Here is an 18,299-nt window from a genome sequence, read left to right on the forward strand (position 1 = left end):
TTACTAAATTAAATTTGATGGAATTAAACTAACCCCTCGCCAACCGCCCCCTCCCCCGCCCCCCCGGTTCCTCCGACCAGGCCTGTAGCCGGAAGCTGTACAACTGGCTGAAGGTGGCGCCTTATCGGCCCGACCAGCAAGTGGAGGAAGACGAAGATCTCATGGATGAGAACCAAGGGAAGGGCATCCGGGTGCTGGGCATCGCCTTCTCCTCAGCCAGGTACGGGCGGGAGGGCCGGGCGGGCGGGCGGGGGGGGAGGCCCAGGTTCGGGTGGCCCCTCGGTCTCTGCCCCGGACTCAGCCAGCCGCCCCTTTTTGCAGGAACCACCCTGTCTTCTGCGCCCTGCTGAACGGGGAAGGCGAAGTCACCGATTTCCTGCGCCTGCCGCATTTCACCAAGAGGAGGAACGCCTGGCGGGAGGAAGAGAGGGAGAAGAAGGTGAGCCCCGAAGGAAGGGGGGGGGGGGAGGGTCATCTTACTCCCAGGATTCACCTGGTTTGCCACCAGGAAGGAAGTGGAGCTACGGCACCACCGGTGTCTTTGTTTTAGAACGGGGGTGTCCAAGTTTGGCCGCTTTTAAGAGGGGTGGACTCCCACTCCCAGAATCCCCCAGCCAGGATGCTTTAAGAGGGGAGGGCTTCCACTCCCAGAATCCCCCAGCCAGCCTGCTTTAAGAGGGGAGGGCTTCCACTCCCAGAATCCCCCAGCCAGGATGCTTTAAGAGGGGAGGGCTTCCGCTCCCAGAATCCCCCAGCCAGGATGCTTTAAGAGGGGTGGGCTTCCACTCCCAGAATCCCCCAGCCAGCCTGGTTTAAGAGGGGAGGACTTCCACCCCCAGAATCCCTCAGCCAGGATGCTTTAAGAGGGGAGGGCTTCCACCCCCAGAATCCCCCAGCCAGGAGGCTTTAAGAGGGGAGGACTCCCACTCAGGAGGCTGGCTGGGGGATTCTGGGAGTGGGAGTCCACTGCTTTAAAGCTTGCTTGCTGGGGAGCGGCCCTAGAAAAGTGACTTATGACCAATTTTGCACAGTTACGACGGTTGCAGCCTCCCTGTGAAGCGTCACACGAACCAAATGTGGACGCTTGGAAGCTGACCGATACTTAGGATGGTCCTTTCGCCACTTTCTGGCAAGCCAGCTGAAGAGGGGAGCCAGACTCACTTAACAACCCACAGCAGTCACTTAGCCGCTGATTGAGCGATCCACCTAACGACGGTGGCAAGAATGGTCATAAAACGGAGCAAAACTCCCTTAACCCTCTCTCTTGAGCGACAGACAGGCTGGGCTCAGTTTTGGTCATAAGCCAGGACTCCCATTCAGCTGAACCTTGTGGGAGAAGGACACCTTTTCTGTCTTTTCTGCCCGACTTCCAGCGTGGGGAGGGTCTCCTTTGGCCATAAAGGGTGGGGGGGGGGCTCTGCTGTTTCGTTCCCCCACCCCTTCCAAGCGTGAGACCCCTTTTCTCCGGTGCAGGCTCAAGACATTGAGACCCTGAAGAAATTCCTGCTCAGCAAGAAACCCCACGTGGTGGTCATTGCGGGAGAAAACAGGTAAGCTTCCGACCGACCAGTCGGGGAACCCTCCCGGCAAGGCCCTGAGTTCAGATCCCACCCCCCAGGCAGGTTTTTAATTCTCCGCTCGCATAAAAGACCCGCCTTCCCCTTGTTCCACTCTGGGAGAAGCTGGCGGGGGGGACACGGCCCCTCCTGGGAACGTCTGGAAGGGCCCTTTTCCCACCGGAGGGCCTCCCTTCCGCGCAAGGCTTTTGGCCCCTCCGTCCTTAACCCTCTTAGGTGTTTTAAAAAAGAATTTGCCCTTCCTTTTCTTTCTATACTTGAGGGAGCAGGGATACAGGAAGTCCTTGACCTATGACCAGTGGCTTATGAGGAAACTAACTTGGGGCTACTTATGACTCAGATTCAAAGTTTGGACAATCTCTGTCTCTTTCTTTCTTTCTTTCTTTCTTTCTTTCTTTCTTTCTTTCTTTTTCTTTTTTCTTTCTTTCTTTCTTTCTTTCTTTTTCTTTCCTTCCTTCCTTCCTTCCTTTCTTTCTTTCTTTCTTTCTTTCTTTCTTTCTTTCTTTCTTTCTTTCTTTCTTTCTCTCTCTCTCTCTCTCTCTCTCTCCTCTCTCTCTCCTCTCTCTCTTTCTCTCTCTCTCTCTCTCTCTCTCTCTCTCTCTCTCTCTCTCTCCTCTCTCTCCCTCTCTCTCTCTCTCTTTCTTTCTCTCTCTCTCTCTCTCTCTTTCTCTCTCTCTCTCTCTCTCTCTCTTTCTTTCTCTCTCTCTCTCTCCTCTCTCTCTCTCGGCTCTGACAATCCACCCCCATTCGAATCACGAACCTCTAGCCGCATCTCTCAAGAGGTTTAAAAAAATCATTTATTAGGAGTGACCGTGTCAGTGTTACCTGGGTGCAGCCGACTCTGAGACCCATCCTTCATTTTCCCCCTTGACCCTGGTCTCCCCCCCACCCCACCCCACCCCCTGGACATATATTCTCCAATGGGACCCATCCATAGGCCAGAGTCATCAATCGTCCTCTCCAGTAATAATACTGCGGGCCAACAGCTTCAGCCACTTAGCCATTATCCATGAAGCATTTGAGGAATGCACCGCTTTCCTCACTCCCTTTCTGCGGACAGCTCTGAAAGACCAGAGGAATATTTTTGAGCGGATCCTCTCTTTCTCTCTCTCCTCTTTCTCTTTTTCTCTTCTCTTTCCCTTCTCTTCCTCTCTCTCTCTCTCTCTCTCCCTCTCCTCTCTCTCTCTCTCTCCTCTCCTCTCTCTCTCTCTCTCCCTCCCTCTCTCTCTCTCTCTCTCTCACACACACACACCACAATCGTGACTGGACTTTGGACACTTGGCAACACAGCTCCATTTATGACCAAGGCTCCCATAGCCACAGGGGGGAATTTTGATGACGGTTTCTGCCAAGCGCAGGGACGCCTGTTTTTTTTACGCCCATCCTGAGTTATGAAGGGGGGGGGGGGAGGTCGAGAGCCAAGGACGCACCCGGTGCCTATTTTCACTTCGGTTTTCCTTTTCGTTCTTTTTCTACCTGCCCGGTCTGTCTCCAGGCAGCCGTTTTAAAATAGAGGTAGTCCTTGACTTACAGCAGTTCATTTAGTGACCGTTCCAAGTTACAACGGCACTGGGGGGAAAAAGTCACCCACAACCCTTTTTCACACTTAACGGCCGTTGCAGCATTTCCCCCGGTCGCATGATCAAAATTCAGACACTTGGCAACTGGTTCATACTTACAGCGGTCGCCGTGGCCCCGTGTGTGTGTGTGTATGTGTGTGTGTTTGTCACGTGATCCTTTTTTGGGACCTTCTGACAACGTGGGGAAACCAGATTCACTTAACAACTGTGTGACTCACTTAAGAACTGCGGCTGGGAAGGTCGTAAAATGGGACAAAACTCACTTGACAAATGTCTCACAGCCACATAAATTTTGGGCTCCATCGTGATCATAGAAGCCTTTGATGGCCTAGGGCAGGGGTCCCCAAACTTGGCAGACTTTAAGACTGGTGGACCTCAATTCCCAGAATTCTCCAGCCAGCAGAGCTGGAATTCTGGGAGTTGAAGTCCACCAGTCTTAAAGTTTGCCAAGTTCAGGCAACAATTCTAAGCCGTTGCTTAATAGGGCAAACCGGCAGGATTTAAGGGAGTGGGTGAAGGAAGGAAAATGGGAAGAAGGAAGGAAGATAAGGAAGGAAAGGAAGGAAAATGGGAAGAAGGAAGGAAGATAAGGAAGGAAAGGAAGGGGAAGGAAGGAAAATGGGAAGAAGGAAGGAAGATAAGGAAGGAAAGGAAGGGGAAGGAAGGAAAATGGGAAGAAGGAAGGAAGATAAGGAAGGAAAGGAAGGGTGAAGGAAGGAAAATGGGAAGAAGGAAGGAAGATAAGGAAGGAAAAGGAAGGGTGAAGGAAGGAAAATGGGAAGAAGGAAGGAAGGGAAGGAAGGAAAATGGGAAGAAGGAAGGAAGATAAGGAAGGGGGAAGGAAGGAAAATGGGAAGAAGGAAGGAAGATAAGGAAGGAAGGAAGGGAAGGAAGGAAAATGGGAAGAAGGAAGGAAGGAAGATAAAGGAAGGAAAGGAAGGGGAAGGAAGGAAAATGGGAAGAAGGAAGGAAGATAAGGAAGGAAAGGAAGGGGAAGGAAGGAAAATGGAAAGAAGGAAGGAAGATAAGGAAGGAAAGGAAGGGGGAAGGAAGGAAAATGGGAAGAAGGAAGGAAGATAAGGAAGGAAAGGAAGGGGAAGGAAGGAAAATGGGAAGAAGGAAGGAAGATAAGGAAGGAAGGAAGGAAGAAGGAAAATGGAAGGGAAGGAAGTGGGAAGAAGGAAAATGGGAAGAAGGAAGAAGATAAGGAAAGGAAGGGGAAGGAAGGAAAATGGGAAGAAGGAAGGAAGATAAGGAAAGGAAGGGGAAGGAAGGAAAATGGGAAGAAGGAAGGAAGATAAGGAAAAAGGAAGGGGAAGGAAGGAAGGAAAATGGGAAGAAGGAAGGAAGATAAGGAAGGAAAGGAAGGGAAGGAAGGAAAATGGGAAGAAGGAAGGAAGATAAGGAAAGGAAGGGGGAAGGAAGGAAAATGGGAAGAAGGAAGGAAGATAAGGAAAGGAAAGGGGGAAGGAAGGAAAATGGGAAGAAGGAAGGAAGATAAGGAAAGGAAGGGGAAGGAAGGAAAATGGGAAGGAAGGAAGATAAGGAAGGAAAGGAAGGGAAGGAAGGAAAATGGGAAGAAGGAAGGAAGATAAGGAAAGGAAAGGAAGGGAAGGAAGGAAAATGGGAAGAAGGAAGGAAGATAAGGAAGGAAAGGAAGGGGGAAGGAAGGAAAATGGGAAGAAGGAAGGAAGATAAGGAAGGAAAGGAAGGGAAGGAAGGAAAATGGAAGAAGGAAGGAAGATAAGGAAGGAAAGGAAGGGGAAGGAAGGAAAATGGGAAGAAGGAAGGAAGATAAGGAAGGAAAGGAAGGGGGAAGGAAGGAAAATGGGAAGAAGGAAGGAAGATAAGGAAGGAAAGGAAGGGGGAAGGAAGGAAAATGGAAGGAAGGAAGAAAATGGAAGAAGGAAGGAAGATAAGGAAGGAAGGGGAAGGAAGGAAAATGGGAAGAAGGAAGGAAGATAAGGAAGGAAAGGAAGGGGAAGGAAGGAAAATGGGAAGAAGGAAGGAAGATAAGAAGGAAAGGGGGGGAAGGAAGGAAAATGGGAAGAAGGAAGGAAGAAGAAGGAAGGAAGGGGAAGGAAGGAAAATGGGAAGAAGGAAGGAAGATAAGGGAAGGAAAGGAAGGGAAGGAAGGAAAATGGGAAGAAGGAAGGAAGATAAGGAAGGAAAGGAAGGGGAAGGAAGGAAAATGGGAAGAAGGAAGGAAGATAAGGAAGGAAAGGAAGGGGGAAGGAAGGAAAATGGGAAGAAGGAAGGAAGATAAGGAAGGAAAGGAAGGGGGAAGGAAGGAAAATGGGAAGAAGGAAGGAAGATAAGGAAGGAAAGGAAGGGAAGGAAGGAAAATGGGAAGAAGGAAGGAAGATAAGGAAGGAAAGGAAGGGGAAGGAAGGAAAATGGGAAGAAGGAAGGAAGATAAGGAAAGAAGGGGGAAGGAAGGAAAATGGGAAGAAGGAAGGAAGATAAGGAAGGAAAGGAAGGGGGAAGGAAGGAAAATGGGAAGAAGGAAGGAAGATAAGAAGGGGAAGGAAGGGGAAGGAAGGAAAATGGGAAGAAGGAAGGAAGATAAGGAAAGGAAGGAAGGAAGGAAAATGGGAAGAAGGAAGGAAGATAAGGAAGGAAAGGAAGGGGAAGGAAGGAAAATGGGAAGAAGGAAGGAAGAAGGAAAGGAAAGGAAGGGGAAGGAAGGAAAATGGGAAGAAGGAAGGAAGATAAGGAAGGAAAGGAAGGGGAAGGAAGGAAAATGGGAAGAAGGAAGGAAGATAAGGAAGGAAAGGAAGGGGGAAGGAAGGAAAATGGGAAGAAGGAAGGAAGATAAGGAAGGAAAGGAAGGGGAAGGAAGGAAAATGGGAAGAAGGAAGGAAGATAAGGAAGGAAAGGAAGGGGGAAGGAAGGAAAATGGGAAGAAGGAAGGAAGATAAGGAAGGAAGGAAGGGGAAGGAAGGAAAATGGGAAGAAGGAAGGAAGATAAGGAAGGAAAGGAAGGGGAAGGAAGGAAAATGGGAAGAAGGAAGGAAGATAAGGAAGGGAAAGGAAGGGGGAAGGAAGGAAAATGGGAAGAAGGAAGGAAGATAAGGAAGAGGAAGGAAGGGGGAAGGAAGGAAAATGGGAAGAAGGAAGGAAGATAAGGAAGGAAAGGAAGGGGGAAGGAAGGAAAATGGGAAGAAGGAAGGAAGATAAGGAAGGAAAGGAAGGGGAAGGAAGGAAAATGGGAAGAAGGAAGGAAGATAAGGAAGGAAAGGAAGGGGAAGGAAGGAAAATGGGAAGAAGGAAGGAAGATAAGGAAAGGAAGGGGAAGGAAGGAAAATGGGAAGAAGGAAGGAAGATAAGGAAGGAAAGGAAGGGGGAAGGAAGGAAAATGGGAAGAAGGAAGGAAGATAAGAAGGGAAAGGGGGGGAAGGAAGGAAAATGGGAAGAAGGAAGGAAGATAAGGAAGGAAGGAAGGGGAAGGAAGGAAAATGGGAAGAAGGAAGGAAGATAAGGAAGGAAAGGAAGGGGGAAGGAAGGAAAATGGGAAGAAGGAAGGAAGATAAGGAAGGAAAGGAAGGGGAAGGAAGGAAAATGGGAAGAAGGAAGGAAGATAAGGAAGGAAAGGAAGGGGAAGGAAGGAAAATGGGAAGAAGGAAGGAAGATAAGGAAGGAAAGGAAGGGGGAAGGAAGGAAAATGGGAAGAAGGAAGGAAGATAAGGAAGGAAAGGAAGGGGAAGGAAGGAAAATGGGAAGAAGGAAGGAAGATAAGAAGGAAAGGAAGGGGAAGGAAGGAAAATGGGAAGAAGGAAGGAAGAAGAGGAAGGAAGGGAAGGAAGGGGAAGAAGGAAGGAAAATGGGAAGGAAGGGAAGGAAGGAAGGAAGGAAGGAAGGGTGAAGGAAGGAAAATGGGAAGAAGGAAGGAAGATAAGGAAGGAAAGGAAGGGGGAAGGAAGGAAATGGGAAGAAGGAAGGAAGATAAGGAAGGAAGGAAGGGAAGGAAGGAAAATGGAAGAAGGAAGGAAGATAAGAAGGAAGGGGAAGGAAGGAAAATGGGAAGAAGGAAGGAAGATAAGGAAGGAAGAAGGAAGGGGGAAGGAAGGAAATGGGAAGAAGGAAGGAAGATAAGGAAGGAAAGGAAGGAAGGGGAAGGAAGGAAAATGGGAAGAAGGAAGGAAGATAAGGAAGGAAGGGGAAGGAAGGAAGAAAATGGGAAGAAGGAAGGAAGATAAGGAAGGAAAGGAAGGGGAAGGAAGGAAAATGGGAAGAAGGAAGGAAGATAAGGAAGGAAGGGTGAAGGAAGGAAAATGGGAAGAAGGAAGGAAGATAAGGAAGGAAAGGAAGGGGGAAGGAAGGAAAATGGGAAGAAGGAAGGAAGATAAGGAAGGAAAGGAAGGGGGAAGGAAGGAAAATGGGAAGAAGGAAGGAAGATAAGGAAAAGGAAGGGGAAGGAAGGAAAATGGGAAGAAGGAAGGAAGATAAGGAAGGAAAGGAAGGGGAAGGAAGGAAAATGGGAAGAAGGAAGGAAGATAAGGAAGGAAAGGAAGGGGAAGGAAGGAAAATGGGAAGAAGGAAGGAAGATAAGGAAAGGAAGGGGGAAGGAAGGAAAATGGGAAGAAGGAAGGAAGATAAGGAAGGAAAGGAAGGGGGAAGGAAGGAAAATGGGAAGAAGGAAGGAAGATAAGGAAGGAAAGGAAGGGGGGAAGGAAGGAAAATGGGAAGAAGGAAGGAAGATAAGGAAGGAAAGGAAGGGGGAAGGAAGGAAAATGGGAAGAAGGGTTCTTTCTTTCTTTCTTTGCTGAAGAATTGCTTTGCTCCTCCTTTCACCCTCACCCCTCCCCAAAGAGTGGGGGGGATGCCCCCCCCCAAAGAGGACCGGGCCGGGCCGCCTAAGAGAGCCTCTCCCTAGCCGGGGGGTCCTCAGCTGTACCCCTCCCCTCGCTCCTTTCCCCCCAGGGACGCGCAGATGCTGGTGGAAGACGTGAAGCGGATTGTCCACGAACTGGAGCAGGGCCAGCAGCTCTCCTCCATCGGCGTGGAGCTTGTGGACAACGAACTGGCCACGCTTTACATGAACAGCAAGAAGTCGGAGGTAGCCCTTTGGGGGCGGGGGCAGGGGTCTTCAGGATGTGGAGGGGGATGCTAACTCCCTTTCACTTTCTCGATTCGTCTGGGGGGCATCACAGTTAAAATAAGGCATGCCACACAGTTCTAACTTTTAAGATACAAAACACAAGAGTAAAGCTGTTAAGCGGATCTTGCCTGGAAACTAGAAACTTTAATTGTTGTTAATTTCTGTTTTAACTGTTTGCACTGCCATGGAGTCCTGATCAGGACACACAGGGCAGGTATGCCTCGGTGGTATTCTCCGCACGTCACCACAACTGCGCAGGCGTCACTGGATGTGCGTCCCGCAACAGTTCTTCCCTGACACGCGGACAAACCCTCGGTGTTTACTGAAATAATAACTATGGGGGCACAGTGGTTAGAATGGCGTATCGCAGGCTGACTCTGCCCACAGCCAGGAAGTTTCTATCTTGACCGGCTCAAGGTTGACTCAGGCTTCCGTCCTTCCAAGGTCGCTAAAATGAGGACCCAGATTGTTAGGGGGCAAGAGCCAAGTCTGTAAAGTGATTAGAGAGGGCTGTCAAGCACTATGAAGCAATATATAAGTCCAAGGGCTATTGCTTGGGAAGGAAGGAAGGAAAAAAGGAAAAATGAGAAGGAAGGAAGAGGTGAACGAAGGAAAATGGGAAGAAGGAAGGAAGATAAGAAGGAAGGAAAGGAAGGAAGGAAGGAAAATATGAGAAGGAAGAAAAGGAAGGAAGGAAGGAAAAATGAGGGAAGGAAGGGGTGAAGGAAGGAAAATGGGAAAAAGGAAGGAAGATAAGGAAGGAAGGAAGGAAAATATGAGAAGGAAGAAAAGGAAGGAAGGAAGGGGTGAAGGAAGGAAAATGGGAAAAAGGAAGGAAGATAAGGAAGGAAGGAAGGAAGGAAAATATGAGAAGGAAGAAAAGGAAGGAAGGAAGGAAAAATGAGCAGGAAGGAAAAATGAGAAGGAAGGAAGGAAAATGGGAAGAAGGAAGGAAGATAAGGAAGGAAAGGAAAGGGGAAGGAAGGGAAATAAGACGAGAAGGAAGGAAAAGGAAGGAAGGCAACTGGGGTGACACAGTGGTTAGAGTGCTGTATTGCAGGCTAACTGCCTGCAGCCAGCGGTTCAATCCTGACTGGCTCCAGGTTGACTCAGCCTTCCGTCCTTCCGAGGTGGGTAAAATGAGGACCCAGATTGTCGGGGGGGCAAGAGGGTGACTCTAAACGGCTTAGAGGGGGCTGTCAAGCACTGTGAAGCAGGATGTAAGTCTAAGGGCTAATGCTAAATGCCGATAGTCATCTGTGCATCTGAAAAGGCCCTTTGTGGGGATACACGTAGTGCGGCAGGTATTCCACTCAATTGTGGTCGTAAGTTGAGGACTACCCATAAAAGGGGAAATGGGGGGAATTCTGGAAACGTGCAGATCCTGGTTGAAAAGTAGCCAATGTTAGGCAGACTCAAGGAGGAACGAACGTCTGCCAAAAGAAGGGAAAATATTTGCTTTTAGCATACAGCGATCTCAGTTGTGTTACGTGGGGGTGAACTGGGTCGGCCAGCAGAAACATAACAGTGACATGAATTCAAGAGGAACGTGAACTTGGCCAAATAAAGTATTGTGTCGCATTGTACAGTATCGCATTGTATTCTGTCTCTATTTTCTATTCCATTCCATTCCATATTTTCTATTCTATTCCATTCCGTTCTTCTAATTCCTATTCTGTTCTCTTCTAATCTGTTTTCTATTTTGTATTCCATTCCATCCTATTTCATTCCGTTCTTCTTGTTCCTATTCTAATTCTTTTCTGTTCCATATTCCGAATTCCTGTCCTGTTCTGTCCTGTTCTATTCTATTCTATTCTATTCTATTCTATTCTATTCTATTCTGTTCTATTCCTATTCTATTCTATTCTATTCCTATTCCTATTCTATTCTATTCCTATTCTATTCTATTCCTATTCTATTCTATTCTATTCTATTCTGTTCTATTCTATTCTATTCCTGTTCTGTTCTGTTCTATTCCTATTCTATTCTATTCTATTCCTATTCTATTCCTATTCTATTCTATTCCTATTCTATTCTATTCTATTCTATTCTATTCTATTCTATTCTATTCTATTCTATTCTATTCTATTCTATTCTATTCTATTCTATTCTATTCTATTCTATTCTGTGACAACCTGGTGAACGCGAGAGTGTGTTTTAAGGGTAGAAAAGGATGAGGGGGGGCAGAGGAGGGTGTGACGATAAGCCAGGACCAACCGCAGGCTGACTCTCCTCACAGACCGAATTCAGGGACTACCCGCCTGTCCTGCGCCAAGCTGTCTCCCTCGCTCGCCGCATCCAGGACCCGCTGGTCGAGTTCGCCCAAGTCTGCAGCCCCGACGAGGATATTCTCTGCCTGAAGCTGCACCCCATGCAGGTGACCCCCCCCACCGGAAGACGAGGGGTCGGAGAGTTGTTTTGTACCCCGCCTCCATTATCTGTACAAACAACTCAAGGGGGAGAACCTATACAAGACCCCCTTCCCCCCCCCCGTTTTACCCATAACAACAACCCTGCGAGGTGGGCTGGGCTGAGAGGGTGAGGCTGGCTCAAAGTCACCCAGGTGGCTTTCGTGCCTAAGGGGGGACTAGAACTCCCCGTCTTACGCTAAGCGGACTTTGGCTAGAGCCTCGCTCTCTGGTGGGGAGGGGTGGGCTCAAGGCCTGGAGTCCAGAAGCCTGTTGGCGCCACTCAGCCCAATGAGAGCCGCCTCTCTGAGCTCTCGGGTCGATCCCCTTCCCCTCACCCAGACTGGGCCACCCCGCTCCTGAGGCTTCCCCCCACGGCTGGAGGGCTGACCCTCCCTTCCCTGTGCCCCCCCCCCCCCAGGACCACGTGGTGAAGGAAGAGCTCCTGGGCGCCCTCTACTGCGAATTCATCAACCGGGTGAACGAGGTGGGCGTGGACGTCAACCGGGCCATCGCCCACCCGCACAGCCAGGCCCTCCTGCAGTACATCTGCGGCCTGGGAGCCCGCAAGGGCACCCACTTGCTGAAGGTAGGGGCTCTGCTACGTGCCGGTGGGGGCAGCGGGCTGGGGGGCTGGGGGCGACAGAAACCCTCCTTTGAAAGACCTTCCTCCACTTCGCAACCCTCTTGTTTTAGTGACCGTTCCAAGTTACAAACAGCCCTGGGGGGGGGAAAAAATTACCTAGGACCGTGGCAGCGTTCCAGTGATCCCCTGATCAAAATCCAGGCGCTTGGGCAACTCACTCATCTTTATGACAGTCGCGGGGTTCCCGGGGTTACGGGGTTCCCCTTTTGCGACGGGACAAGCAAACTCGATGGCGAAGCCGGGTTCACGTAACGATTGCCCTGATTTGCTGAACGACGGGGTGGCAAGGAAAGTCACGGCTGAGCCAAAAACGTCCGTCGCTTACCAGGAACAGCGAACGGGCATTGCTCCGTTTTACAACCGTTTCCCACCCACCCCCGTTGTTCGGTGCATCACCACGGTGCAAAGCCGGTCAATACGTAACAGTTGCCAAAGGCCCAAATTGGGATCAGATGGCTGTGTGGCAGCTGCAGGTGCAGGAGGATTGGTTGGAAGTTACTATTTTCAGGGCCGTTGAACCGTCACTAAGTGAATGGCTGTAAGTCAGAGGTCCCCAAACTTGGCAACTTTAAGACTTGTGGACTTCCAGAATTCTGGGAGTTTGAAGTGAGACGGAGAAGGAGGAGGAAGGGGGCTGTGGGGTCCTTTGGACTCTCCGATCTGAGTTGTTTTCTTGTAGACATTTCATGACCCAACTAGGTAGCACCATCAGTGCTAGAAGGGGTGGGTTTTGCTCTCAGTTTAGATTGCCTTGTCAGTGAGAATTCTGGGAGTTGAAGTCCACAAGTCTTAAAGTGGCCAAGTTTGGGGGGGGCCTCCGCTGTAAGTTGAGGGTTGCCTTCATGTCTGTTGACAAGCAGGGGGAGAAAGTCCAGGGTGGGAGTCCAAGGACCTCTGCCTCCCCCAGACCCTCCTCCTTTAACCCCCATCCCCCCAAAGCGGCTCCCTCGCTTCTCCCCGGCCTCCGAGTGACCCCCCCTCCCCGTCTCCTCTTTCAGATCCTGAAGCAGAACAACACGCGGCTGGAGAACCGGACCCAGCTGGTCACCATGTGCCACATGGGGCCCAAAGTCTTCATCAACTGCGCCGGCTTCATCAAGATCGACACGGCCTCGCTGGGAGACAGGTGGGCGCGGGGGGTGGGATCCAGCAAGGGGGCAGGTCCTCGGCTGGGCGCGGCAGCTGCAGCGTCCCAGAAGAAGCATCCGCGGCTCCCGTCCCTCCACGCCAGGGGCTGCTCTCTCGCCAGGCCTTGGATGGGTGGTTGGTTGAACTATTTAAATTGGTATGCTTCCCCTTTGGGCAAAGGGGGGCTGTCAATTTATCAAATTTATTATTTATTCCAATCAATTTTATTTATTCCTCTGGTTGTTTTAGTAGTTGCCTTAAAAGGGGTGGGGGGGATTGGGAAGAGCCGTTTGGAAGCGAAAGTACATTCCAACTCTTTATCTTTAAAAGGTTGTAGCTAAACTACCGGAGCTTTTGCCCCGCGAATATATTTAATTGGAGAACGGGGATGATGATACCCAGCCCATGAATGGGCTCAATTGAAGAAACACAAAAGAATCTTTGTGTTTTGATAGACAAATCTTTGTGTTTTGGGTGGCATTTTATACACTTAGTGCCGTATTTTGTTTAAAACGCCGTGCGAAACCAATCAATCTCCCCTGACGCTGCCTGTCTGGGTTCCCAGCACGGATTCTTACATCGAGGTCCTGGACGGCTCCCGGGTCCACCCAGAAACCTACGAGTGGGCGCGGAAGATGGCGGTCGATGCTCTGGAGTACGACGAGTCAGCCGAAGACGCCAATCCTGCCGGGGCCCTAGAGGAGATCCTGGAAAACCCGGAACGGCTGAAGGACCTGGACCTCGACGCCTTCGCAGAGGAGCTGGAGAGACAGGTCCGTAGAACCTCTTCCCCCGTCCCTCCTTCCCAGCCCAAGGGAAGGGTCTTCCTGGGCTTTTCTCCGGACGTTCACGGCCCCCCGCGGCGGGTTGGAGTAGATGACCTACAAGGTCTCTTCCAACTCTGTTCATCTGTAATCTGTCTCCTTTCCAGGGCTACGGTGACAAGCACATCACCCTGTACGACATCCGAGCGGAGCTGAGCTGCCGCTACAAGGACCTCAGGAGCCCCTATCGCTCCCCCAATTCTGAGGAGGTCTTCAACATGTTGACCAAGGAGACCCCCGAAACCTTCTACATCGGTAGGTGCACCCAATGCTTGTCACCTGGAGTGTAGCCAGGCTTTTGGGGACCTGAGACCAGGGTTTCTCAACATTGGCTACTTGAAGATGGGTTGGACTTCAACTCCCAGCTGGCTGGGGGATTCTGGGAGTTGAAGTCCACCCATCTTCAAGTGGCCAGCGTTGAGAAACGCTGCCTTAGACCTTCAAGTGACTTCGGGTAGTGAGCAGGTATGTGGGTGCAGGTAGTCTTTGACTTATAACCAGGGATTGGATTGCAAATATTTTTACTACCGTTTCTGTGGGCGTGGCGAGGTGCTGTGGCCATGTGACTGGGTGAGTGTGGCTTTTTTGTGCAACCCACCTCACAATCCACCCCTTTTAGCCTCCTGGGTGTAGTAAGACTCCGAGGAAGATCCCGGCACAGCTGATCATCGGAACAGCTGATCGTTGGGAGGGAGGAATAAAAAGAAATACCTTAAGGAGTGACTGGACGGGGGAGAACGCAGTCGGCAATGTCGCCCGTGCACGATAAGGACTGACTGGGCGGGGAGGGGCAGGGCCAGCCAGGCCCACAATTTGCCGGTTCTCCAAACTGTGCAGAATCATAACAACCAGTTCGATAGAACCAGTCTGAACCAATAGAATCCAACCCCCGCTTATAACCGTTCATTTAACGACTTCAAGAGGCAATGGGGTTTTTCTTTTGAAGACGTTTCGCTTCTCATCCAAGAAGCTTTTTCAGTTCTGACCCGATGGTGGGGAAGGGAAGGATTTATCCTCCTTGCAGACAGCTGGTCGTTTGCGTCCTTTTTAAAGAGCTGTTGAGGTCACCTGGGGGTTTCATCTGTGTCCTCAGGGTCACCTGAGTAGTGAAAATGGGTGTGGAGCCGCCTTGGAACGGCTGGACGTTGTTGAAACTGTTGCCAACAGACCCAAGGAAGGTCCACACACCCATTTGCACGACTCCCAAGTGGCCTCAAGGACCCTCTCAAAGGAGGCAAATGACCAGCTGTCTGCAAGGAGGATCAAACCTTCCCTTCAGTCCCACCATCCACAGTCGGAGCTGAAGAAGCTTCCGGGATGAGAAGCGAAACGCCTTCAAGGAAAAACCCAAAAAAGTCAGGGAAAAAACAGCACCTTTGGGACAACCAGGATTGGGAATCTCCACAGACATTCATTTAATGACCGTTCAGAATTGACGATGGGACCGAGAATAGTGACTTACAACGTTTCTCACACTTATGACCGCTGCACTATCCCCATGGTCAAAATTCAGCCAGTCGACCACTGACTCTCATTTATGACAGGTCGCAGCATCCCGTGTGTGTGTGTGTGTGTCACGTGATCCCCTTTTGCGACCTCCTGACAAGCCCAAGTCAACGGGGATGCCGGATTTGCTTAATGACCCCGTTAATACCATAAAAAAAATGCGATGATTCCCTTAACGGCGGCGGCAAGGAAGGTCGTAAAACGGGGCAAAACTCACAGGACCGCCTCGCTTAGCCGAGGAAAATTGGGGCAGGACCCTCCAAAGGCAGGAGCCCGGTTGGCCCGCTTTCTCGGTCTCTGCCCAGGTGGCCCCCCCGGCCCGGCCCCGGCAGGAGCGAGGAGGGTCTTCCCCCGCTCCCCCTTGCTCTGAGAGAGGTGGGCTTTGCGCAGCTCCTGCCTGCCTTGACCTGAAGGCTCCTCCTGTCCGCAGGTAAACTGATCATCTGCAACGTGACGGGAATCGCCCATCGACGCCCGCAAGGAGAGAGCTACGACCAGGCCATCCGGAACGACGAGACGGGGCTCTGGCAGTGCCCCTTCTGCCAGCAGGACAACTTCCCCGAGCTGAGCGAGGTAACCCCCAGCCCTGCCCGCCCCCCCACGCAGTTCTTTTTTGGGGGGGAGGGCCAGGGAGGGCCGTCCTTCCTTCCTTCCTCGGCTGCTTGAAAGCTTCTGAAGCCGTCCTGAACCCCATCACCACCTACTGGGATTAATCGAGTCGGAAGGGACCTCGGAGGTCTTCTAGTCCAACCCCCCGCTCAAGCAGGAGACCCTGTGCTATTTCAGGCGGGGGGCTGCCCAGCGTCTTCTTGAAAACCTCCAGTCATCCCCAACTTCTAGAGGGAAACTGTTCCACCGCTTAATGGATCTGACCGCCAGGAAAATCCCCCTTCGTTCCAAGTTGGATCTTCCTCTGGCTTCGGTTCCTAGAATTCCCCAGCCAGAAGGCTTTGAGATGGGTAAAGAATCCTAGGATTGGAAGGCACCTTGGAGGTCTTCTAGTCCAACCTCCAGGAGACCCTACGCTGTTCTAGGCACGTTGGCTGCCCAGCCTCTTCTTAAAAACCTCCAGTGATGAACCCGCCCACAACCTCTGGAGGCAACACGAATGAATTGTTCCTCCTTAATTCTAGGTTGGGTCTCTCCTTGTTTAGTTTCATTCCGTTGCTTCTTGTTCTGCCTTTGGGGGCTTTGGAGAGAAGGTTTTTTGGGGGGACGGCCCCTCAGATACCAGAATGCTGCTGTCATGCTCCCCTCCTCCCCCCCAAGTCCCTCTCTTCATTAAACTAGCCATGTCCAATTCCTGCAACTGTTCTTTGTAATATTTTAGCCTCCAGCCCCGTAATCATCTTTGTGGCTCTTCTCTGCACTCTTTCCGGGGTCTCCCCATCTTTTGAAATGGTGTTACGAGTTTATTGCAGAAATCACACCCAGAAAGCGCACCGGTGACTGATTCAGCAGGATTGATTAACCTCTTTATATACATAATAACGTATTAAGTAAAGTTTACAATACCAATAGGAGCTTCTTCCATCTGGTAGAAAGTTACAGGCCAAACACAAGCAGAGAAGCCAAGTAGTTTCGCTTCAGTTTCAGTGGGCAAGCAACAAAGTTTCACTTTCTTCAGAGTTGAGAGCAGGGAGCTAAGCCAGGCCCAGACTCCTTAAGCGTTGAAGCCAGCTCCCGTTGGCTGGCCTTGTGAACCATGTCTCTGCCAGTCCAGGAACACACTGGCAAAACGGGGAGGGTCTCCCTGGGTCCCTCTTGCCACCCTCCGGAAGGTGCTGCATTCGTGGAGACCAACTCATGGAGGTCACACCAGGACTCTTGTGATTGCTTTAAGCCACCAGGCTGATGCAACACCTCTGCTCTGTCCAGGTGTGGAACCATTTTGACAGCGGCTCCTGCCCCGGTCAGGCCATTGGGGTCAAAACCCGCCTGGACAACGGTGTCACCGGTTTCATCCCCACCAAATTCCTCAGCGACAAAGTGGTCAAACGGCCGGAGGAAAGAGTCAAGGTATGTTCTGGGCAGTTCAGCCCAGGCGGCTCCGGTCAGCGGCTGGTCAGGATGTCCGGGGTCTCTCCCTGGCCCCTGCCGTGCCCCAGGCTGGCCCCAGACCCCTCCCACCAAGCAGGGATCTGGCACTGTTTTACCGCCACGCCCGTCCCCTCTTCCCAGCATGCTTCCACTCTGCCCTTTGGCCAGACGGTGGGGAGGCTGGCCAAAATAATCAGCGGGCAGGGACCGACCAGAACTTGCTTTCTGGCTGGGAACAGGATCTCCAGCGTGGAAGACGGGAAAGCCAAAACCCCCCTCTGGATTGGGAAGGGGTGGGGGGCGTCCCATTTTCCCAGCCAGAGCGCCGGATGTTTGTGCAGCTCCTTGGCTGGTGATTGGAGCCGTGGAGGGTGGGCTGGGAGGGAGCGGGACGTGGGGCAACGGGCAGCCTCAAACTCTGCAAGGCCGGAGACCCCCTGGAAAGGCCCCGCAGCCGGTGCCCAGGCCGTGTGGCGCAAAGCCTTGGCTTCCCCCCGGGGTGGACGACCAAAGTCCTTTCTCTCTCTCGGGCTGCAAAGAGGGAAAGTTAGCCTAGTTTTGAACCTTCTCTGCTTCTGAAGCGGAAGCCACTCGTGACTTTATAGGAGGGCAAAGCGGGAAGGGACCTCGGAGGTCTTCTAGTCCAGCCCCCCAAACTTGGCGACTTTAAGACTTGTGGACTTCAACTCCCAGAATTCTTGGAGTCCAGAAGTCTTAAAGCTGCCGCGGTTGGAGGCCTCTGCTCTACCGTTCCAGACTGGTGGCTGTCCAGTCTCCTCTTGAAAACCTCCAGTGATGGATCACCCGCAGCTTCCGGAGGGAATCCCTTCCACCGATTAAGTCCCAGCCTGTTTCTCTCCTTCCACCCCTGCCAATCCTCTGGCATCGAGGCACACCCCTGGGTTTGAGAGGGGCCTGTTCTCTATCCTGTCCCCCCCAAACGCCGAACTTTGTCCTGAGCGCAGCAGCTTTGATGGACGCGTGAAGTTCACAGAAGAGGGGAGGGTTGCGTTCGGCCGCGTTTCGGCTGCTCCAGAGGCTCCGTCTCCTCCTCTGCCCCCCCTCAGCCATGAGGAACCAGGAGGGCGAACCTATATGGCACCCAGAGCCGTTTCTGCTGGCCCACGAGCCGTCGCCTGGAACTGATCCCCTGCGCATGGACGCGCACACAACCCCCTGCCAGCCAGCGGATTGTTGGGTATCGGCCAGGCGTGCGCAGGAGGAGACGCGTGTGTGCACATGCACCGGGGAGGCAGGGGCGCCGTGTGGGCATTGCGTTATGGGTGCAGATGTGCCTGTGCATGATGAAAAGCTTAGCCATCCCTGTGATGGAACCACCCACTCGACAAGGAGAGAGACCCCCACGGAACGGTTCCTGGAAGGACCACCCCTTGGAGACTGTCCACAGGCGGGACTTGGATGAAACCATCAGAGCTACGAAAGCATCCAGCGGGACCAGGAGGGCTCTGCTCCCCACAGCGTCACCGAG

At 51.7% G+C, this 18,299-nt stretch overlaps 1 protein-coding gene across 2 annotated transcripts in view; it reads left to right on the forward strand.

Annotated features, from left to right (window-relative positions):
• SUPT6H (SPT6 homolog, histone chaperone and transcription elongation factor) overlaps positions 1–18,299 on the forward strand; it is a 62,904-nt gene that overhangs the window by 29,826 nt on the left and 14,779 nt on the right. For both annotated transcript variants that reach the window (XM_087924116.1, XM_087924121.1), the window contains exons 18-28: positions 81–220; positions 322–439; positions 1,474–1,550; positions 8,081–8,216; positions 10,498–10,635; positions 11,088–11,255; positions 12,311–12,438; positions 13,006–13,213; positions 13,372–13,519; positions 15,201–15,343; positions 16,649–16,789. In XM_087924116.1, the coding sequence (XP_087780242.1) occupies positions 81–220; positions 322–439; positions 1,474–1,550; positions 8,081–8,216; positions 10,498–10,635; positions 11,088–11,255; positions 12,311–12,438; positions 13,006–13,213; positions 13,372–13,519; positions 15,201–15,343; positions 16,649–16,789 (1,545 nt within the window). The remainder of the gene's footprint in view (positions 1–80; positions 221–321; positions 440–1,473; positions 1,551–8,080; positions 8,217–10,497; positions 10,636–11,087; positions 11,256–12,310; positions 12,439–13,005; positions 13,214–13,371; positions 13,520–15,200; positions 15,344–16,648; positions 16,790–18,299) is intronic.

Source organism: Pseudonaja textilis, chromosome 1 (assembly GCF_049901715.1).
Source record: "Pseudonaja textilis isolate UNSWEBS1 chromosome 1, rPseTex1.2, whole genome shotgun sequence".
Lineage (NCBI taxonomy): Eukaryota > Metazoa > Chordata > Lepidosauria > Squamata > Elapidae > Pseudonaja > Pseudonaja textilis.